The sequence below is a fragment of the Aethina tumida genome, chromosome 1 (assembly GCF_024364675.1).
Source record: "Aethina tumida isolate Nest 87 chromosome 1, icAetTumi1.1, whole genome shotgun sequence".
Classification (NCBI taxonomy): Eukaryota; Metazoa; Arthropoda; class Insecta; order Coleoptera; family Nitidulidae; genus Aethina; species Aethina tumida.
In genome coordinates this window covers 41,048,360-41,072,352 of record NC_065435.1, presented here as the reverse complement: position 1 = coordinate 41,072,352, position 23,993 = coordinate 41,048,360, and the positions used below count along the sequence as shown (strand labels likewise).

At 31.1% G+C, this 23,993-nt stretch overlaps 3 protein-coding genes across 4 annotated transcripts in view; 2 read left to right on the top strand and 1 right to left on the bottom strand.

Moving 5' to 3' along the window:
- Positions 1-438: 438 nt before the first annotated feature.
- LOC109609664 (zinc finger protein 271) lies at positions 439-7,454 on the top strand. The gene is made up of 5 exons (XM_020026380.2): positions 439-710; positions 2,880-3,238; positions 3,296-3,802; positions 3,853-4,180; positions 5,328-7,454. Exons 2-5 carry the CDS (start codon positions 2,906-2,908, stop codon positions 5,738-5,740), a joined length of 1,581 nt encoding a protein of 526 aa, XP_019881939.1. The 5' UTR covers positions 439-710; positions 2,880-2,905; the 3' UTR covers positions 5,741-7,454.
- Positions 7,455-8,416: 962 nt separating this feature from the next.
- LOC109609640 (conserved oligomeric Golgi complex subunit 1) lies at positions 8,417-12,010 on the top strand. 2 transcript variants are annotated; one of them, XM_049967510.1, is made up of 9 exons: positions 8,417-8,622; positions 8,688-8,849; positions 8,903-9,042; positions 9,098-9,433; positions 9,486-9,800; positions 9,849-10,359; positions 10,413-10,710; positions 10,764-11,390; positions 11,465-11,711. In XM_049967510.1, exons 1-9 carry the CDS (start codon positions 8,480-8,482, stop codon positions 11,480-11,482), a joined length of 2,550 nt encoding a protein of 849 aa, XP_049823467.1. In that variant the 5' UTR covers positions 8,417-8,479; the 3' UTR covers positions 11,483-11,711. The 2 variants fall into 2 exon arrangements, with proteins under 2 accessions (XP_049823467.1, XP_019881900.2); XM_020026341.2 differs by lacking the exon at positions 11,465-11,711 and adding an exon at positions 11,718-12,010 and having other exon boundaries at positions 8,419-8,622.
- A 61-nt stretch (positions 12,011-12,071) lies between these two features.
- LOC109609635 (cell growth regulator with RING finger domain protein 1-like) overlaps positions 12,072-23,993 on the bottom strand; it is a 30,059-nt gene continuing 18,137 nt past the window's right edge. The window contains exons 3-7 of the mRNA XM_020026336.2: positions 14,430-14,601; positions 13,981-14,125; positions 13,803-13,910; positions 13,534-13,745; positions 12,072-13,478 (exon numbers count right to left, since the gene is read on the bottom strand). Of these exons, the coding sequence (XP_019881895.2) occupies positions 13,265-13,478; positions 13,534-13,745; positions 13,803-13,910; positions 13,981-14,125; positions 14,430-14,601 (851 nt within the window). The 3' untranslated portion in view covers positions 12,072-13,264. The remainder of the gene's footprint in view (positions 13,479-13,533; positions 13,746-13,802; positions 13,911-13,980; positions 14,126-14,429; positions 14,602-23,993) is intronic.

Below are 23,993 nucleotides of genomic sequence, written 5' to 3'. Positions count from 1 at the left end.
CGGGCCACACGTGTGAACTTTTGGTTGCCTCACTTTTCATTTAAAGCCTAAATTATAATAATTTTGAAAAATATATAATTTTTAAATACTTAACAAATCATATTTTTATTGTCCACACTTGTCATTTTCTGGTCATATAACTTAGACATCGTTTATTTACCACAAGTTTATATTATTACAATTATTTGACATGATATAAGATAGAGCTTAATGAACAATTTATATACAATTTTCCCTTAAAAGGTGAGTTGATTTCCAGTTTATTTAAAATGTTGATGACGTCATTAACTGATTAAATTTTTCAACGATAGTCCCTCGTATATAATAAGAGTTAGGCAAACATTTTACAGTACGTGACGTTTGGTGTGATTTCGGAACGCGGTTAAATAAATTGAAATAAATTCAATATGGCGACCTGACACTGACGTTTGTGTTTACATAATTGTGTATATTTGTATATTTTTAATGTTAATAATAATTAAGTGTAAGGGAAAAATCAATAAAATCTGGGAAAAAAAGAAAAAGTGCATCGTATCAGTGGCTGCAAGTGTTATCTGTCATTTGATAACAATTATCTAAAGTCTATATAAAGTATTGTGAAAATGATAATCAGCGAAAATAGATAATTAGTTCGATATTTATTAATTACTAATCCAACCCAATGTACTATGCAGTGTTTGGATAAAAATTGATTACCATAAAAAAGTAATGTAAGTATAACAATATATAAAATAGTGTTTCAAGCAGTCATTGGTAACTGACATTTTAGTAGAAAGTTGATTTCCCGACCTAAATACCATTCAAAGAGATAATAAACTATTATCGAGTGGAATTTTAACCTATTTGTATAGCGCAAATTTAAAAATACACAAAATTTGCCATATTGCCAAACCAGCTGATGGTTTTTTATAAGTAATTATTTACACATTCAATGATAAAATATGCAAGATTATGTGCAGACCTGGGAATGATACTTTCTAACTACTTTACTTTACTCCAGAAAAGATTCAAACTTGCTTTGATATTTTACTTTTATCCTACATACTTAAGTCCAGCTGATTTGAATACCTACTTTGTTGCTAAGGTGCTCTACAGGTGACAGTGAGAATGTTTCTAATTCAATTTGAATAATAAATTTGAAGGTTTCAGTTGAATTAAATAAAGTATATTGTTTACAAATTTCTTTTACTCATAAATAAATCAATATATTAATAAGACATGTATCTACCTAACTAGTATTAATTTACATATCTTAGTAATTAAACTAATAATAAATATATTTATTTATTTCTTGTCATTTTATTTAATATTTATTTACAATACAATAATTTCTTGATAACAAATTCCAGGTAAATTAAACAGTATATAGATTATGCTTTAATAAACAAGCTAAAGATATCAATTACATTAATCAATGTTACAATAAATCTCATAGTAAACCAAATATTTATATTTTAACCTTCTACACACTGTTATACTCTCTAATTTCAATACCGTTTTAATTTGTATATCTTTTGTGTTCTTAAATTCTCATCACTTTTTTAATGTACATACATACATCTAGATGTTTGTGATGTGATTTTATAATTTTTTTGCATACTTTGCATTTGATCCTCCACACATTGCTAATTTTAATAGATGAGTCATGATTTCAACTATAAGTGCAATATTTTTAAATGTACTAATAAATTTGCCATACATTTTAATTTTATTGTATTATGGAAATCTAAAAAGAATTGTGTGGTTTACCACTCAACCATAAATATTGATTATAATAGTTTTCGTGAACAAACTTAACAATGTCTCACAAAAAATATTTTTGACTGAGATAAAACTAATATTTTTTTAAGATGCTTGTTGCTGACAATAACATGAATGTTATAGTTAGAAACTGAATGTTAAAAATGGACTCTGCCAAAGTAAATAACATTGTTTCGGTACCAGACCAATTTTTATGGGTTACATTATTTTTTTAACACAAGGAAAAGATGGTTTATGACGTATTTATCATTAAAATATTATATAAGTTTCGTAAATTTGAATGAGATATTTGTTATTATAAGTACTTAAACTATATATATTTTGAAAAATTCATAAAAATAACAGTTGACAAATTTTTATTTGTCCATATGTTTTACCACTATTTTACTTTTCTGTGTGTGACATATTTTTACTGTTACAAGAGCTTATACTAATATACATTGAAATATATTCATATAATCTGATTAGATAAACAGAATTATAATTTATAATGTGAAAATGATAGAAACTTTTTTTTATTTGATTAGATAATTATCCTAATATTTCTATGAAATGATTAAAATCAAACAAAATAGAAAATTGATGACAAAATTGAAACAAAGTGGAAAATAATCGATATTTCAATTCAGTGCATGTTTAATATTAATGTGTTTATTGTGTATTTTTAAATTTCGAAGTTGTTTTGTAAAATTATGAGGAAATATATATAGTTCACACGTGTGTATGCGTATGTATCTCACTTTTTTTCTTTTTTTGTAAAGATGTAAAAATACTTTTAATTGTCATTTTGATTAGATAGATTATGTTATCTCATAATCAGCTTGTAATTGGAATGTGTTTTTTGTACACGATTATTAGGCAACTTTTTAAATATGTTCAAATGATTTAGTTTTTCAATTACATGGAACTTAAATCTTCTTTCAAGGAAGAATTTCTCACCTTTAAATATTATTAGAGAATTTGTCTTTAAATGACTTTTTACAATTATGTTGATTATCCTAATAGTATACTCCTTTTGGAATCAAACTCAGAGTAAAGTATACAAAGCAACAAGTATTATTTAAATTATTTATTCTAATTATGCCAAAATTTAAACATAAATAATTGTTTTTCCAAAGATGATGCTGTCCATATTGGTATCGCCATGGGAACACCAGGCGATAAAGCGAAAATCAGCCAGGTAGTGGAGCCGTTCGAAGAGGCGGCACCGTCCCAGCATCGGCCTCAAAGTTCCGCAGCCGCCGCCCCGCCACAGCCACCAGGCGCCGTCCCGATGGGTCTGCCGCGATTCGAGACGCTGGCGACGTCGGGCGTCGCGGCGGTGGCGGCGGCGGCTCTCGGCAAATCGCCCGAGACGCCACAAAGCCCCGGTCAGATCGACTTCTACTACTCGCACTCGAAGTACTATCCGAGTGTGTCGGAGAATGTGCACGGCCCCTTTTCTAACCTACAACAGCAACAGGATGCCCTCAAACAAGTAACTTATCCACATGTACAAGTTATTGATGGAGTACTATGAGTGTTGTTGTTGCAGAAACCTCAGAAAACATTCCCAGTACCGAGCATGGACCAGCCGGGTCCTTCGGGCGTACAAACGCCCAAAACCAAACCGATCGCGGCACCTCAAAGATTGAAGAAGCACAAGAAACGTGACTCGTCGCCGGCCACGCCGAAAAAGACCTATTCGTGCAGCGTGTGCCAGAAGAACTACGCGTCGTCGGAGAAACTGGCCAAGCACCAACAGACCCACACGCACTCGTCACCCTTCAAATGCGACCACTGCAAAAAGGTGTTCACGTCCAAGTTCAAGCTGGTCAGGCACACGCTCATCCACTCGGACAGCAAGCCGTTCGTTTGTTCGGTGTGCGAGAGGACGTTCCATCGGAAGGACCATCTGAAGAACCATTTCAAGGTGCACAGCCCGTGCAAGGAGGTGTTCGCATGTGACAAGCCCAACTGCAAGAAGGAGTACACGTCGGTGTTGAGCTTCAAGAAACATCTGGCCATACACGAAGCGGAAGAGGGGAATCTCACTTGTCAGGTTCGTGTTTTGTTCCTTTTCGGGTATTGTAAATTATCGTTCCCTTTCAGATATGCTCATTCAAGTTCGAAACGAAAGAGGAAATCATCTATCATCTCAAGATACACGCGGGCAGCCGCACCGTCAAGAACCCGGAGGAGAAGAAGTACACGTGCGAGCACTGCGACCGCAAGTTCTTCACCAAGAAGGACGTGCGGAGGCACTTGGTGGTGCACACGGGCATGAGGGACTTCCTGTGCCAGTTCTGTCCGCAGCGATTCGGCAGGAAGGACCATTTGGTGCGCCACATCAAAAAGTCGCACAACTTCAAGTATCAGTCGGATGAACAACAGCAGGCCACCACGGCGAAAGTCGACAAAAAGCGTTTACCGGAGACAGGTAAAATTATTCATACAAATGCCTGTGTGCTCAATTAATTGAGCATGTTTTTTGCGAACCAAAACTTGGTTTACTCAGAGATTGACAATATTGGAAGTCCAAGTCTCAACCTTAAAAAATCACAATAAATCAGATTTTCAACATATTTTGTTGTAGATTAAAAGGGACACCCTTGTGATAAATTTTTTTCTAAACAAAATATTATAACACCAACTTTAATTTCTTGGTAGAAAGTTTATAACATCGAAATAAAAACCGTGGAGATATTTACAAGGTGCCCTTGTCCACTAACAAATTGGATAAACAATATTTTTATTACGTATCTTATGAGGTGCTCTCTTTGATCAACAACAAATTACGGATGATAATCTATCTCCGTGAATTAAATAGTCTTTCTCCAAAATTCATACAGGACGTTTGAATATAAGCTATTTAATAAACTGAAGTTAATATTTTAATATTGAGTAATTTATTAACCTTTGAGGAAGCTAAGTATGACTAAATCTCAGTATTTTTAAGCAAAAGATATGCTATTTAACTATGACAATCAAACGCCATTTATTAAATATTAGAAATTGTTTCTTGGTTTGTTTCTAACAATTTTCAAACGTGTAAAACCATCACTCAAATTCTGTTTACCTTATGGTATGTGGTGGTATCTTAAATTAAGTTCAATCACCGTAGTTTGTTCAACTTGAAATCAAAAAATTGCTTAAATTAAACATAGTATTTCTGAACCTAATAACATGTTCATATCATACACACAGTGACAGAAAACAGAGTGGATTCAGTGGTCAGATTTTATTCCTTACTGATGTGCAATTTAAAATAGATAATTGGGAATAGAAAATTATGAAATATTCAGAAAAAAAATTGAATAAATATATTCAATGTTAAATGTAACAAGTTTATGGTACTTGTACGGTGAAACCAAAAATATAATTTTGTCTAAAATAAATTATAAAAGTAGTTCAAAACAAGTTATAATTACTATAAATATTTTAAATCGATATCTTTATCTATTCTCCATAAACATCTAATAAATATGGTGATGGTGAAACCATTTGTACAGGAATTACTGTATTATTTTCAAATATAAGCAAGAGTCGTTGATTTAATTGTGTTGTATTCTTCTGCGTGATTTCAGAGACGTCTTCCAGCGCGGACCGCTTCAAAAGCAACATATCGGAGAGCAGTAACGTGAGCAACGCGACCGATTTTCACCTCGAGCTGCTCGACAATCTGACCAATATCGACGAGACTCTGTTCCTCGATCCGTCAACGTCTAACGAGGCGCCGCCCGAACTGCGCGACCTCGGCCCCATCGAACTGGACGAGGAGATACAGGCGGCCGGCCCCATTGACATCCCACCGTCGACGTCGACGTCCGCCCTGTTCGACGACTCGTTCGACATTGTGGGACAAGTAACGAACGTGTTGGACGATGTGGAGTTCAACAGACTGCTCAAGGAAGAGCCGTTGGAGGACGAAGACGGCGAGGCGAAGGAGAAGAAGCCGCTGCCGTCGTTCAGCAAAACCTTTCAGCCGCCCCCGACCTAAAGGGTGCGGATGTGTGTTCTCTAAGCTGTGGTATAGGGTTGGTGTTTCGTTCGTGGCCGGAAGGGATTTTCTTGTTTCTTATTCCGCGCTTTTACGTTCCTAATATGCATTTATGTTTTGAAAGGTTTCGTCCTATTACAATGATGACAGAGTAAGTTGTTTGTTCGTTCTTTATTCATTGTGAAATGAGATGTGCAATATAAAAGTCACTTCTTTCACGGTAGAAATTTGGGCTGCACTATCTGTTGGGTTTTTATAAATAAGCCTTAAATTTGTACCGTAAAAGAAGACGTTGCTGTTATGAGTGAAACGTGTTGCAGATTCGGTTTCATAACGTTAATTAATGAACCTTTTTAACAATTTGTCTTTATATTTTTTAATAAGCAGCTCTAATTGTGGAAAATTATGTCGATAATGTTCATCATAAGTGAAAACGAAAGTCCCCCCTGTTCAAATCTTCAAACTACGTTTTATGTTTGAAAAATAGTATTTTACGCCACGTTCGTAATTCTGCCCACTTTTTATCACATCAAAAATGTAGTATTATATTTTAAAACGTGTTCCAAAACGGAATTTAGTCAAAGTTTGTGTAGTTTACTAAGCCATGTCAAAATATCTGACGTATTTTAACCTTTCATTTTGAAATTAACCCTTTAATTATACATATATTACCGATTTCAAATTGCAGCATTTTCTAGGAACTTTACAAAAATTCCCAAATACTTAAATCTAGTCATAAATTCAGTAAAATCAACAATCAACAAGTTCCTGTTTCAAAATGAAAGAATAATAAAATAATTGTTCGTTCTAAATGCTACACGACTCTAGAAAAAATGTATTTTTATTGATAACTACAAGTCTGCCAGGAGTATGCAGTTTTTAATACTTTTTAATAATATTGCATTTTAATTTTTAAATGTAAAGTAAAATATAAAAAGCCATAAACGTTCATAATATACAAAAAAAATCACAAAATACGTAAAAACTTCTTAGTATTTGGAACTGGTTAGATTGAGCAGTTCCACAAAATTTAAACTTATTAATTTTAAACCTACCGCAAAATTTATTTTTATTGTAGAATCTCGCTCAAGCATATAACACGAAATTAAAAAAAAAAAAAACGGATGAATTTCAGCAAAATTATTAATTTTTGTAATTCAATTGTGTCAATTCAGTATGTTTTTAGTGTACTTAAGCTGTACTAAAACGTAGAGATTAACGTGTACTTGTTTTCGGAGAGTGCAGCTTCAAGAGTAGCAAACTAAAATTTTTACGATAAGTTTTAACGCCACGATCATGAGATTTTAATTGATGAGATACCACACTAGTACGATACATAGGAATGGATCAATATTTCGCATGAATTATATGTCATAATAACAGAATCTCGCAGGTTATAACAATTTTTACATATTATCATCGCGAAATTTGACTATAGTTGTAACAAAAACTAATAATTTTTATTATATTAGATTTGCATTGGCTTTAATCTGTTAAATGTTGAAGTATGATTATTATTTAAAATCCGTTTTTGTATAGATTGTTGATTCCTATATAAAATATATTGCTGTTATATTTTATCTGTTAAAAAAATACTTAGCGTTCCACTACACACATATTCCATTGGACTAATATACAGGGCTGTAAAAGTATCTACAACAATGGAATAATATAAAAAATATATTCTAAATTAAATCAAACTTTAATAAAATATTGTTATATGTTTATATAGTTTATATATCTTTTAAAAACGTAAGGTTAAGGTAATGAGGGATGATTACAAAATTTATTAGGCTTTAAAAAACGCCCTGTATGTAAGCAAAAACACATGAATGTTTTCCAAAGTAAATTATTTAATGGTGCTATAATATAAAATATTTATGTAAGATAAGCTTTATGTGGGCAGTGTCAGTCTAAATTTCGTATTTAAATTAATTGTGATTATATTTTTAAGTTGTCTTTTATTTACGAAATTTGGGATGGCATTGTGCACAACGTCTATTTTAATATGTAATATTTATTTTTATTGTTAAATTTCACCACTTAACATTAAGTACAAACGTTGTATTAACATTTTGCCATAATTTAATGTAATATAATAAAACAAGGAGTGATAGACCATGACAAAATGTTAATTAAACATAAGTTGAAGAGATTGATTCTACTCCGGTTTTACTAATAATAATAAACTACCTCATTCTGCAACAAATAATTGCTGTAAAATCAGCTAGTCATAGTTTTTAAGAAATAAACATAGTTTTTATATCTGAAATTCATATTATATATTAAAGGTTATGTATATACGAATTTATCACTTGCGTATTTTAAATATTGTACAAACTATATTTTTATACAAATTATAGTATTATTTATATATAAAATGTGTTTTATTTATTTTCATCATATAAATAAAAAAAACAAAACTTGTAATATCCTCAAAGGAATCTAATAATCGAATGAGTTTTTTTTATCAAAGATACACAATCACCAAAACCAATATATTGATTACCTTGTTTAGTATTAATAGCCTGTGGAATTGCTTGAATAATAATTAATGAATAAGCAAGGACAAGTTTATAAAATCACATTTAAATAACTTTATAAATTAAATCTGTCAGTAGATGGAGCTGTTCGAGTTCATCAGATGTTATTACAGGTTCCCTGTTTGGCCAAATTGGAAATGTTGACGTTTCACAATTTTTTGACGTTTTTAGGTTAACTTTGATTAGTATTTTGAAAATGTCTAAGTTAAATTCTAATTTACTAGAATTAGATGTAGATAGGCTGTTTGAGGATCACAGCATAGATGAAATTCTTGAAATTGATAGGTTACTGGATACAGAACTAGAAAAGAAACGAAATGATTTGCGGTCTATGGTTGGGTTAGTTTTATTTACATACAAATATGCCACATAATCTTGTTCAATATTCATTAATATGTTTTTAGGGACCGCTATAAAGATATATTAGCTGCTTCTGATGCTATTAGGTCCATGAAAACCATCTCACAAGAAATAGTTAACAATATTGGGAGGATATCGAACACCTGTGAAACTTTAGTAGATGAACCCAAACCTGTACAAACAACAGTTAGTTATGAAGTCAACAAGTAATTCATAAGTTTATAGTTGGGGAAATTTATTTACTTTAATATTTTCCTAGGGATAAAATAGAAGAAAGAACACTGGTCATCCAGATAAGGCTGGCAATTTTTATGAATGAACAGATTTGGGTTGCTTTGGATGAGGAAAACAACTTTGAAGCTGCCCAGCTTTATCTACTTGCACAACACATCCATACAGGTATTTATCTACATCTAAGTCACAATTTTAACAATAAAATTATTCCAAATTCAAGGACTAAGCTTGTACAAGAAGGAAAGATTGGACAGAATTCCACTTCTTCAACAGATTAAAAACAACTTAATAATATTAAGGTCTAGGATATTTCATAGGATCACAGAGAAACTAGAATCAGTAGAAATAACAGCTGAAGAGACCAGTTACAATTTGAATGCATTACTATTATTAGAGAACCAAAATAGTCAAGAGTTACTTAGTATTTTTATAGAACATCGCAAAACTGCCTTAAATACCGTCATAAATTCTTCCCATTCAAGTGTTCGTGTGCAAATTAGTGCAATGGTACGATGCCTTATCACAACTGTACATTTATTGCATGATTGTTTTATAAGTGAGTACACAAATACTTGTTTTATTTTGAGTGATATATTTGCTGTTTTAAGATTCTGAGGATAACAAAAAGGGTTTAATTTGGCAGCAATTGGATGAAATAATGTCTGAAAATGCACAACCCACTTTATCTAAATTATCTTTACCAAACACACCCTTGGAAGCATATATTCCAGATATTATAAAACAGTTTAGGCCAAAATACACAGTTGATATAGAAAAAACAACCCTTAAAGACACCAAAAATGTTATTGAAGATTGGCTAAAGTCAACCCAATCTACTGTATTAAAAGGAGTAGAAAAATCCTTAAATCTGGTGACCAACGTCAAAGGATTGTATAAAATTAGAGAGGAAGCTTTAAAAATAGGTAATCTATAGGCAATAAACGTGTACATATTCACAATGTATTTTTTAGAGTCTCCTGAAATCTGGGATAAAATTTGTTCAGAATCAAATTTGCCAGCTAATTTTAATGTGTGGTATTTCTTCTTCCAAAAACTATTAACTAATAGAGTTAAAGCCTTAATTACAAATCAAATAATTAGTGGCATAGAGAATTTACAAGTAGATGTGTCTCATGCCTTAAGCCAATGCACAAAGTCATCACAGTCTGAGTTGGACTTAAGATGGTACACATGGACAGATGATATTGCAGATGTTAGTAAAACTGAAAACAAACATATAGGTTTATCAATGAAAACGAAGGGATTTTCGCCGTATGTAGTCTCATTGTGTGAAAAATGGGATGCCAAATTTTTTAAATTGTTAGAAGATACATCACAGTATATATTTGGTATTGAATGTAATGATACAGATAGTCATTTACAAATAAATGCGGTGCGAGATTATAAATTTAAGAAGAAATTTATTGACAGAGATGAGATTGTAAATTATTTAAGAGTGGAAAGTGCCAGAAATTCAGAGAAGTATTTTCTTTTAATATTTTGTACTATAAATGCACTAACTTATTTTTTTTTAGGATAACCCATTTTATTAATGACTTGGTGAATAAAACACAAGATGAAAGTCATCTGGTCACAAAGTCATTGATTTGCGCCCGGTTTTTACAAGCAATTAGTCAACTGTGTCCAAATTATAACAAATGTTGCACTTTTAACAATACTTCTGATGAGTGGACAAGAATTTGTGATAATTTCAACAAAAACAGTTTCTCCCTATGGAATAACTGGGTGAATTATTGCTGTGAAAGGACAAAAAAGAACATAGAAGGTGAAATGAGTAACGTTAATCCAAAATCCATGATAAAATGCTTGGCAGTAAGTAAAACATCAAATTTTTAACATTTACAAACTTAATGGTAACATTTTAGAAATGGGACAACATTGAAATACAAGAGCAAACTGAAGATAAAGTTTTTAAATCACATATTAGAGTGCCTCTAAAAGAAAGTTTAATATTACACAACACCATAGTAAAACTTAGTAATGAGTTACATTGCGTCCTTCCCCACACAATTCCTAAACCAGTGCATGTGCAGTTTATAGAAAGAAACTGTGAAATCATTCTAAATCATTACAAAAAACTCCTGGAGCAAGACTTGAACCAAAACCAGTCATTACAGTTTCTATTCGACGTCAAATTTCTAACTACGTTCTGCATTCCAAGAGAAAATGGCCAGTTGATTGGATGTTCCCAAGAAATCTGTGATAAACTAAGGTCGAAAATTGATCCCTTCGACTTGGATGTATTTTATTCTTATCTGCAAAATAATGTGAAACGTGCCGTTTGCCAGTCGCAAGTAATACTAGGTTGCTTATTGCCTTCGTCTAGTCAGCTGGCCAGTTTAGGTCTGTCGGAGAAAAATAAAGAGTTGGAAAAAGAACCGTCAATAATTGCGTTGAGTACTCCTTCTACGAACGCTTGGTTCCCCTTGTTGCCTGTTACGGCACCTTCTCAGAAAGTCTCAACGCCAAATGCAGTTCAGAAAGAAACTAAGGTAAACTTCATAAACATTTATTCTCTGAATCTTTTTGCGACAATAGAAAATAATTATAATGTGTCTTATTTCAGAATTCTTTTACTATATAGGGTAAATACGTGTGTTGTTTTGTTTAATTCATCACTAAAATACAGTTTTAGTAGCTTTCCAATAACGTATATTAATATATGTCGTTATTTTAAATTGTTGTGCTATTAAGTATGAGTACAAAGAGCAAAACTGTTTCGTATTCCTTAGATCAACAGTTAACAGCTCTAGTATAAATACTAAAATTTAAAATCAAAGTAATTATACGGATTATCTAAAGTATCCTGATGTTTTTAGGTTTCTAGTGCAAGTAAGACGTCCCGAAAATCACCCAGGAAATCACAAGACCCAACGGCAGCTGTACGATCAGGAGCAGCTGCCTTATTTGGTGGCCTGACTGCTGACTGGTTTTCATAACATTTTAATCGTTACGTTAGTCTTTTATTTTAAATTAATATTTGTATATAGTGTTACAAATTACATAAGAGTGAAAATACGTTTTCTATTTGTATATACAGTATTTATAAAATATATTATATATCTAATTTAAAAATTGTTTTTGCCATGTCCACAAAAATCCATCCCATTTTGGTGGATAAGAAACAATTAAAGTATTACAATAAATGATTTAAAAGCAAAAATAAAACCAAATTAATTAAATAATTTTATTTATTTAAACATATATATTATCACAGGTTTAAGTCATATAAATACTAAAATATACTGTAAAATATTTTTACATTAAATATTGACATTCGCTAGTTACACAGTATAAACATTATTGCATTATTAGAGAAAATATACAGAAGATTTCTTAAAAGCTATGGACAAAAAATAACTACTGTTACTATATTACAAATATTAACCTCACAACCTAAACTGTAGTTAAACATCACTTTATAATTTATGACATACAAACGTCATCCTGTGGATACAGCTATAAATATACAGATTAAAAAATATGCAAAAATTTGTACACAGTGGATATAACTATATACTTGAGTATCTTATTAAGTTTTGCAATCTTACTAATCTAAAATAGAAACTAACTTGTGATGCACTTTTATTGAGAATCATAAAATTAAGAAAAATAAATACGAAGACTCCTACTGACTTTCAAGATGGGAACACAAAAAACTGTGATTTTTAAGGCAGCATAATACTTCTTAAAAAGTGCAAAAAATTATCATAATTAGCATAACATAAACTTAATTTTTAGCTACTGAATAACTGCCTTCTTCTAAATGAGGAGAAGAGGACCATAAAATTTTTCATAGCTTTAGACTGCACTATTTTAATAACTATTTTTATACATAATCACCATACAAAATAGTAAGTAACTTTTAGACACAATCCAACTAATGTTTAATGGTTATAAAAACAATTCTTGCAATTTCCAATTAGTGCCTTCCAAATATACATACCTAACAATAAGATTACACCCTTAGTGGCCAATTTTCGGTCAAAACTGACTAATCCAGTGTATAATCAATAATTTAATAACATTTACGTAGGAACTGAAAATAATTTCAGTAATAAATAAAGTGCATTTTCGGTAAAACGTGTGTCAATTTAATACGACTCGTGTATACAATACGAATGCAGCGAATAAATGTATACGGTAATAAATAAATGCATTAAATTAATCAAAAAATTGTTGTTTATGTATACTCATCCACTATAAATTGTTATGAACGACATGTGATTGTGTAAGCAGATTAAAATTAAAGAAACAACAAAACGGCAATTCCCATCTGGCAGTCAAATCAACGCTCTACGAACATATAATTCTATAACGAATATATTATCACGAACAGATACGCGTTCCCGCACGTGACGGGCGGTTATCTCTGGAAGCCGAGGAAATCGGTCAGCCTATCGTTCCAGCTGTCCAACCAGTTGTAGATGGGACCGTGGTGGGACGAGGCCGTTTTGGGGCCCTGCGACTGTATCGGCATGTACTCCTCACCGCGGATGCAAAAGTAACTCTTGATGGGTCCCCGGCACATCGGACATCTGTCCAGCTTGTCGAAGCAGCTCGCGCATATGCATGTGTGTCTAAGACATAAGAAATGTTTAACTGAATTAACTGTTTGGCCTTATAATTAATTACCTGCAGGGCAGCAGAGCCCTGGACAACGGGAAAAACTGACAGACCACGCACAGTTGCTCGCCGGAACTGTTCCAAAGCGTGGAGTCCTCGTTGGTCGGACAGACCAAGGTGCGAGTCACCGGCTCCGGACCGCCTTCCACCGGCTCGGCCACCGCAAGCGGTATCTGACCTTCTTCGTAACCACCCGGGTTACCGGTGGCCAAATACAATTGCTGCAAACAACGTTAACAGTGTTAGTATACCACAAACAAATGTTACTCAGCCATTACTTTTAAGCAAGACAATTGCCCGTTGGCCTGCTTGAGGTACTGCGCCAGGATGCTGGTGGGCAAAGTACACACCGAATCCTTGATGTGTACCACGTTGATGAGGGCGACCTGCACAAAAAATTAATTAAGAAGCACATATAGTTTTTCAATGTACATGGAGGAGGACTGATTTACTCACAGTTTCGTCCGGATGGATGTTGTCACCGGTGTTGTTCCTCACCAAGATTATAACCAGGGGGTAACACAGTCTTGGTGGTGTACCAAGATCCAACGATGCGGCGGGGAGTTTCAGCGTCACCGTTTGATCCGAATGGGGAGATTTCCTGTAAATCAAATCGCTTAATAATTGCGCAATTTTATTTTTATTACTGCTGTTGTATCGATGTCGTTTAATAATGTCGTTAGGTAATAAAAATTAAAGTAAAAAAGCATAATTAAAACTTTTGATTTGTCATTATACTTAATTTTTATAGACTTCCTGAACATAATTATGATAATAAACACCTGCAATTAGACACACTCAAATACAAGGTAATTAAACAGGTGATAACACGTGTCACAAATTAATAGTTTTGCGGTAAAATAGAAATGGACAAGTTGACATGCAATTATACGCGCAACACTTACTGAAATTGGATTCCGGAATATTGGTAGTAGCCCTTGAGGAAGTCGCCGCTGTTGCAGGCGTCCCTAAGATCGGACCAGGGTCTCCATAAGAAAATGTGAAGTTCTCGGATGTTGACGCCCCAGAAGGCGTACACGCAATAATTCACTTGGCTCGACATGCTGCACTGGACATCTGAAAAGATTTTATTACTTTAGTCAATAATAATAATAAAAATTGTTAATAAAGATTAAAGTTGTATTTTGTTGTTTTATTTTTCATCTGTTTCAAATATTTTGACGTAGTTACAGCATTCATTTACAGGTTTATCGATGAAAACGAAGAGATTTTCACTGTATATCAAACTGTTAGAAGATCATCAATACATATATATACATAAATGATGTATGGGATTATAAATTTAACAGGAAACTTATTGAAATAAATAAAATTGAAATTATTTTAGAGTGGAAATGCCAGAAATTTGCTGATTTTCTTTTAATACTTTATGCTTCAAATATACTAACTTATTTTTTTTAGGATAACTCATTTTATAAATGGCTTGTGAATAAAACATTGATGAAAGTCATCTGGTTACAAAATCGTTTTTACAAGGAATTAGACAACTATGTCCAAATTACAGCTAATTTTGCACTTTTAATAATATTTTTGATGACTGGACAAGAATTTGTGATCATTTCAAGAAAAATAGTTTTTCCTTATGACATAACTGGATAAATTATTGCTGTACAGGGACAAAAAATAACATAGAAGCTGAAATGAGTAACATTAATCCAATAAAATGCTTAGTAGTAAGTAAAAACGAATTTAATAGTTAATAATTTTAGGGTACCACTAAAGAAATGTTTAATATTACACAACACCATAGTAATAAGTTACATTGTGTCCTTCTCCACACTATTCCCAAACCAGTGCATGTGCAGTTTATAGAAAGGAACTGCGAAATCATTCTAAACCATTACAAAAGGCACCTGGGGCAATACTTGAACCAGAACCAGTCATTACAGTTTCTTTTCGACGTCAAATTTCTACGAGGGAAAAAACTGATATTTAGTCATTAAATAATGTCATTATGAACTAGTTAAAGCTTAAATTTTGTTGTTTTACTGTTCCATTTATTTTATTTTTGTCGGAAATTTATATAATCATCCTTTTGCCACACATTAAGATGTTTTATGAAGAAAACATGACCTCAAATCCATAGACGGGCAATTTAATAAAGAAACTCTTTTATTTACACCGCCAGACAAACAATTACAACAATATTTACAATCTCAGTTTTAAAGTACTTGAATAACGACCTCTAATTAAAATGATTTCATGTAAACAAAAATGTGTATTGATCAATAAATTTGTCCTTTTAATGAATGTATCATTTAGTGGAAGACTGCAAGTGCCCCTTTGGCACAATGATAAACTAATAAGTGGTTCCAAGACTTGTGCCAAACACTATTAATACTTTTGTTTACATCTATAATTACCCACATGAACTTTTCAGCTGTTCCGGCAATTTAAGGTTACCATAAAGTCGCTTAGTTTAATTAAGAAATGAATCAACGACCCGTTGATATTTCCGCGAAATGCCGCCACGTCGGGCAAAATAAGATGAAAAAAAAAACACCATCGACGAGAAGAACACGGAACGTATGTCCTTGCGATAATCCGCACAGGCACAATTACTTATTCATACGTCAATTTATGGAGAGCGTGCAATCAATCGATGGAAACCCGATGAAGCTTTCATATATATCCGGATATTATGGTAATTCGTGTGGGATTTCGTCATTGGGATTGTGGCAATGCGTCCGCGGTTTTTAATCAATGGCTGCCGTAAAATTTCGGAATACATATGGACAAACGTGACCCGGGATTCACCGGAGGGATTCGCAAAGGCGGACGGCATATTTTCACGGGGGCCGCGTGAATTAATCATGAACTGCGCCAACACTCGCCCGTATTTGTTGAAGATATATAAAAAACGTGCTCCAATAATTCGCACGTTTGCAGAGGAGGGAACTGTTGTTTCCTCTCAAACAAAGTAATCTAAGTTATCTAATCTAAACGTTCTATTTGAATTGTTTTAACGAATAATTTGGCTGAACAAACGATTTCGTTTATCGATTATTTATTCTAATTAGCTAATTTATTTAAACACATCCAATAATAAAATCCTTACTTGTTTAAAAATAGATATCTCTTTAAAATAGTCGATTAAAAATCATTCAAATTAACAAGCATTGTTGACTTATTTACTATGACATTTAAAAAATCTACTATAAACTCAAAATATTAAAATTTATGTGAATATATTATTTTAATTAATTCTAGTTTGAAACCACTTTTTCTTTAAATATAATGAAAACAAACAATTTTTTTGATGAAATTTCTCTTTGATTATATTTTTATTTCAAAATTAACCAAGAATTTGTCGAAATAAATGTTTGTAATAAATAAATTAAAAATAAAAAACTGATAAATTGATCAATTTCTCAAATATAAATTTAAATAGTACCTCTATTTACTGAACTTTTTAGTTAAAAGTTTATGGAAAACGGAAAAAGATTTTGATTTGAAATTTTTATTAATGATTATAACTTGACTTGAATGAATTCAATGAAACACCCTTTATATTTGTGGATTTTTAAATTCAACATGAAAAAAAAAATGGCTATACCATGTCCTATATCTAAACTCAACATTTACTCAAGTTATTAATTTTATTCCAAAAATTTTGACAAATTGATGGTCTTCCTAAAATGTCTGTAAAATCACCAATTTTGATGAAGGAAAGTTCATTTTTGGCATACATGGATCATCCTGTAAGACCCCATTATTAGTACTTCTAAATTTTATACAAGGTGTTATTTATTTATTGCACCTTAAAACATTGTTATTGTTATTTTCAATGTAACATCATGTGTGTTTTAGCATAATTTGTATATTATATACATGTATTTATATATATATATATATGTATATATATATATATATATATATATATATATATATATATATATATATATATATATATATATATATATAATATTGTATTTCTGTTGATATAAGTATTTCCTATGTATAAAATAAATATTATCAGAGATTTTAGCAAAAATATAAAAATCTCCCTTTGACAACATTACATTACATTTTTGGCGAAATCTCTGTTAATATTCATTTTAATTATGCAAAAATATACATTACTGATATTTTAAGATAAACAAAATTAAACTTAGTTAGATCATCTATCTCTCAAAATTGTTGAAAGAATATTAATAAATCAAAGACTTTTGACTTTAGGTATTGGATATGGTATAACCATTTTATTTGCAATTATATGTAGAATTTAAAAATCAAAATTTTATATGTTCCATTAAAACTAACAATATTGATGTCACTTCCGGCAAAACAGGAAGTGAAATATTTTTTAAAATAAATTAAAAAAGTAGTGCAAGTCATTTGCTATAAAACTTTTAAATGGAAAAGGTATAAAGTGGACATGTAATAAATTATCCAGAACCATATGGACACTATTTTTCTTAATGAAAGGGGTGGTCATGTGACAGCTCTTGAAAGATATTTTTATTCTCTATTCAACGCTGTTTTTCTTTCTAAAATCAGGTGATTAGTTTTAAAATTATGAGTAATTCATGTATTAGATAAACTTCTAAAATAAACTATTAATTGCTTATTTCTAAAAAAATCAATATTCTCTCTAAAAATAGGTATTACAGATCAATATTTACAGAACAGAAGACATTTTTAATATTCCGTTTATTTCTTTAAGTCTTCTCGGAAGATTACTCTCTTCAGACGATTGGACAATCAATGAGATCAAACAGTATTGGTATATTTGCTTTTCTTTACATTTACAACATCTTTTGACTCTGAAAGAGGTTTCTACGTCAGTAATATTACTCTCTAATGTTTATGGACTGGTGGTTCCTTAATTTCTTCGAAATTACATACAGTAAGTCTAAAGTAAAAGGAGATATTTTTTAACTTATTGGATAAAATGTTTTTGAAGCTCTGAAAGACTTCTCATCTGTGTCTTTTGGTATTAAAATTTCAGACTGTAATGATGTACGATGTAAGGACGTGTCTACTTAAATAATTTTTTTTTCGCAAAATTTTGAATATCTTAACTAAATACATATTTCAGACAGTTGCTTTGTTTAATTTTCTTTAGGCAACATCAAAAGAACTCATCAAATTGACCTTATTGTTAGTTAAAAAGCCATTTAACTACCTGATAAACAGTCAGTGATTCTATTTTTATAAATAGATACAAAATTAACGATGATTATGATTTTATTGTATCATTATACATTTCATTAGAGTCATCCGAATTATTAATAAGCGACTAGTTTTTACAGCAAAACGGTATTTAAAGGATCGGCACTCGTTATCCGGACACTAATAACACGCCGTATTTATTATGCACGATTCCTTCAAGCTAATTTTTTATTAAATAACATGCACAACGCGTCTCAAACCAGAAAATGTTTTCAAGTACAAGGTTAAATTGAAATCAATTTTAAAATTAATAACACAAAAACAAACATTAAAGCATGAGAACGAACAAACGGAAAAAAATTGATTTGAATCAAACAAGGAAATAACTTTCAAGGATTTTGTGTAGCAGGTTCCTTTTGAATCGACATCGAAATGTCGATGTGTTAAATAAAGCCCACTTTTAAACATTTTATTGAATATTAATGGACTGATGTCCATATTTTATGTCGATAATCACAGACATTTTGCAATAGGAACTAATTAATTAATATTAAAGGTGGGTTTGGCATGTTAAACAATAATTTTATGACATTAGTGAGCAAAATTAATTTTGAAAAACACAAGTAGGAAATCGCACTCAAGGATTTCGTGTAGCAAGTACTTTTTTAACCTGTTATACAACTTCTATTTATGGGGGATTGCAACAAAGTTAGACGCCAAAAATAGAAATAAATGGCCCCTTTTTTACAAAAACACAAATGACCACTTAACGTCAGCAGGACATTTTAACGTTCCGGCTTAAACTTGCACAACGGCCGCAGAGAGCAAACAGGATTGCAATCTCAAAAGCGATAGCAAAAATGGAAAAAAAAACACGCGCGAAGAATTTTGGATCAAGGCACCGTCAGCCGACCATCCCAAACTGCAATTCCATCCACCGGCCTTGTGCGGAACAGTAACTTGTTATCAGCGTGTCCGTTCGACGTGCGATTGTCATTCAATGCGACGCGTCGCGTTATGAAATGTTTCGTCGTTTCGAAGGAAAACCCATGCATACATCAGTTTTCAAGTTCACGGCAAGAAACTAGGCAAATTAATTTAAATTTATTGAAATAATGCGATAAATATTTAGGTGTCGATTGACTTGCTGATTTTTAAAAGGAACCGCCAAATTACTGAGGACTGAAAATTATTGGGAAAAGGTCAACGACGACCGACTAATTTCCATTTACATTGATCACGCAGAAATGGCAAAAAATCACATTTAAAATACCTACACAAATTTTAACCAGTCGGAAAATAAAATGTACTTAACTTTTTTCAGTGTCTTTTCAGTTTAGCAAATATGAAACTTTGAATATTCGATGGAGGTTGATACTCTGGTCTTTGTGTTTAGGATGTTTTTCATGTTGAAATACATTAATAAAGAGCGTTATTTCTCCAATGTAGGGAAGCAAATTGTTGTTTAATATATCCCTGTACATAAATCAGTCTAGGAGAGCCTACGCCAGAAGAATTCAAGCATCCCCATAGCAAAATTGAACCACCACCATGTTTCACTCTGGATTTAACAAACTTTATGTGTTGTTTTGTCCCTGTAGCATTTTTAACATAAACAGAACCATTATTTTTTTATAAATTATATTTAGACTGGTCACTCCAAACTACTCGTTTCCACTGTTATGTGTTCCAGTTAATGTGATTCCAAGCAAGTCAAAGTAGAAACCAGTGTTTTTCTGGCAGGTATGGGGTCAAAATAACCTCCATCCACCAACCATCTTCCCACAGTCCTTAAACTAATTTCAAGTCCCATTTCCTCTAGGTTGGCTTGAATTTCAGTTGACGATAAGATTGGATTGTGTTTTGACTCAGTTATTTTTAATTTTTTCAAACTCAGACAAATATTTTCGTAGTTACTTACCAATTTCTCAAAATTTATTAATATTACAACTATTGAGTCATTTTGCCGTAAACTCTCTCGATCATGGTGACGCTGAATTATATTTTTTCTTACAGTTTCACATCGACCAATGATTTAGTAAATTCACATTCATTCAGGAACAAAAGACCCTAAAGTAAAAAATTGCTACACTTTTGTCCACTGATATATAAGTTGCTATAATTATGGTCACTACTGTACATTTATGAAATTTCATTAACAAAGTGCTTTTTCTTCATAAATATAATAAATAAATTAATATAATAATATGGGAGACAATTTTTAATATTTCTTAAATTATTATGATATGTATAAATATTTTTTATAATTCCAAATAAAAAAGTTTTTTAACAAATTTCGGTGGGCCACATTCGGGTTAATACAGGTTGAAAATTTGGACCATTGAGAAATACGTAATTTACGTAAAGAATAAAATTAGGCCAGTTGCATAATACACACACAACAATAACAGAAAAGACAATAAATATTATAGGTATAAGCATCCAATTCAATTATGGTCTACTACTGTACATTTCCTAATTAAAATTAAATATATTAATACAAACAATTAAATTAGAAGCTTTTATTTTTTTATTGGATTGTATTATGTTGGACTAATTAAGCAATAATTAAAACCCATTTAACCGTGATTAGATTTTAAGCTGTACGTGACCAAACTGGTTGTTAAATAATTCTCTTGAATCATTTATAAATACCAGTTCCAATCTAAAGTAGGTAAATCACAATAAACAAGTGAAACCAGCTTAATTACCTTAAATTGATAAAAAGCAATGTCGGGGATAAGGAAGTGCGTTTAAATGTGTAAAAAATATGCGACTACCCTAATAAGATTAACGAAACTAAACCCATTTTTAAAACGAGTGTGGCCGGTCGTAATAATTATAATGAATTAAATGACGATTTAAAAGTTTTAACGACTTTTCCAGTTATTAAAAATAAATACACATAAATGAAAACCGCAAGGAACAATAAATAACTTGCACATAAAATTTTAAAACGGACGGAAAATTAATATTAATTAGTTTACATCTGAATATTCTAAATTAAGATTCAAAAATATAACATAACAAGTACCAGAAATATTTTTTTAATGCACATTTCTTCAAACGATTAACTGAATCCTACACTAAAATATTTTGTAGCCAATTTTTAATTACACAATAGGTTAAAATGTACACAAATTTAAGCAAAAGTTTTGCCAATTTGGTGACCTTGCAGGAGAAGAATTGATATTCAATTAAAACATGCAGTTTAAGCAAAAGTTTTGTATACAAATATAACACTTGTCAATAGGATGACCTTCGTGAAGAAGAATTAAGATTTGATTAAAAATAGAAATAATACGAAAATATTTACATTTTAACGACATTTTAATTTGAAACGGTCATTTTAATTTCAATCAAGTACACAAATAAATTTAATATTTTATTAGTTTCAACAAAACAATTATTATTTATAGGTATTATATCAGTTGTTATCAAATGCCATCTTTGATAATTATCATAATGAATAATTTTAATAAGTTGTTTTCTCAATTGTTTAATCATAATTACTTACGACAATAAAACACAAAATTATACTTTGCTCGATGTTTATATTTGGCACTTGGGATTTTCCGCAAATGTAAAATTATGTTTAATTAATGGTTATCTCTTTGGTATTGGTAATATGTGGTTTCCACTGTGCATCATGTATTTAATACACTCAATAAACAATTTTCCAAGCCAAAGAAATATTCTATATATATTTTATATGTATATATATATTTTTTTTTTTTTCATATTTTTAGGATAAAAACTATATTTGATGTTTGGGAAATATTTCAATAAGTTTATATTGACAATTATTATCATATATTTAACTATTTCATATATTTGTTTAAATTATTCATGGCATATTTAAATTTTCCTCATACTTGTGGGTTGCACGTTTTCTAGTGGGTGGATATTTTCATGTAAGAAACCCCCCATAAACTGCCATCATTTGCTTGACCCTGAAGCTTTAATATCTTCTTTATATTTTAGTCATGTGTTGGTGAGATCTCACCTTGTTCATCACTTTGAATGTCTACATTTTCTGGGAAGAAAACCAACCGATTAAAGAAATTAAACTTAATTGTTTTATTTAAATCTGGAAACCAAAAATTTTAATATGAATGTGTCTTAGAATCAATGTAAATTGTTTAAATCATTGGGAATCGTGAATACCAATTGAGTTGGACTTTTCTAGCAATGTTTTTAAACGTATTGTTCCAAAAATTTGTTAACAACTTCTTGAAATCCTGTTAAGTGAACTGCGTTCAAATATTCATTAAATACTCGTTATATAATGTAATGATTTGTGGAACTTATTGAAATTATCTACTTCAAATGAACCTTATGATACCATCTGAAATTTGTTTCTCAGGAACCAAATACTCTTTATATTACCCAAACAACTCAAATTACAATTTTTCATCAGTTTATATAATTTACATGAAAGATAAAATATGAAGATGCAGCAGCAAACTCTTTTATTGTTATTTCAATCAATATATTATCATAATATTTCCATTTTTTATCCTATTGTAGCTTGCAAGGGCTTGAAATGTTTATAATTACATAATCTATCAATTAAAAATGTAAAACTTGAGATACTGAAATTATTCGTCGTTCAAAAAATACTGAAATAAGAAAAGTGACTGAAAATAGTCAAAAATGAATAAATTAATATTATTTTCGTGTTCAATACATCAAAATTACCCAATAAAAAAAAATGTAAAAAACAATGTGTATTTTAAAAGTTCAGTGTAATGAATAATTTTAAATGGGAAAACAGAAAAATAAAAAGAATATAAAACCATATTTGTATAAGTTAGTTGTAACTAGTAACCAATACGATTAAACGAATTAACGTGCTATGAAATAAACAATTTTAATCGATGATAAAAATGTTGTTGACTACGTTGTTTACATCCGTTATAGAACATTTATCGGATGCTCAGCTTTGTTTTTTATTTGTCTGTCACGCTTCCAACTTTTGTGTCTGTGCATGTTTTTGTTTGATCCACGTTTTCCCTCAAAATAGGAGTTCAACAGACCTTTTATCTCGGTTTACAATCGACGTCGTCCTACGACTGTGTTATTACTTGGAACGAGAAAAATAAGAGCTGTAAATTATTAATTATCTTAATTAGCTTTCGTTAACCTGTCTCGCGTTCTCAAATATTTAGTTTTCCCAATAATAAATTAATTCCCAAGAAAATTTTAACAGCAAACAAACGTTTACAATTATAATTAAATAACCTACTTTCTAACGTATGTTTTATAAAAAAAAGGTACTGAAATGTTGGGTATTATAAAATTCAGTTTACAATTACAGTGATTTGTATTGC

Coding starts and splice junctions, on each gene's coding strand:
- LOC109609664 (XM_020026380.2), top strand. CDS start 2,906: ATGGGAACACCAGGCGATAAAGCGAAAATCAGCCAGGTAGTGGAGCCG. Junction 3,239..3,295: donor AACAGGATGCCCTCAAACAA/GTAACTTATCCA, acceptor TTGTTGTTGCAG/AAACCTCAGAAAACATTCCC. Junction 3,803..3,852: donor AGGGGAATCTCACTTGTCAG/GTTCGTGTTTTG, acceptor GTTCCCTTTCAG/ATATGCTCATTCAAGTTCGA.
- LOC109609640 (XM_020026341.2), top strand. CDS start 8,480: ATGTCTAAGTTAAATTCTAATTTACTAGAATTAGATGTAGATAGGCTG. Junction 9,434..9,485: donor ATTGCATGATTGTTTTATAA/GTGAGTACACAA, acceptor TGCTGTTTTAAG/ATTCTGAGGATAACAAAAAG. Junction 10,360..10,412: donor AGTGCCAGAAATTCAGAGAA/GTATTTTCTTTT, acceptor ATTTTTTTTTAG/GATAACCCATTTTATTAATG.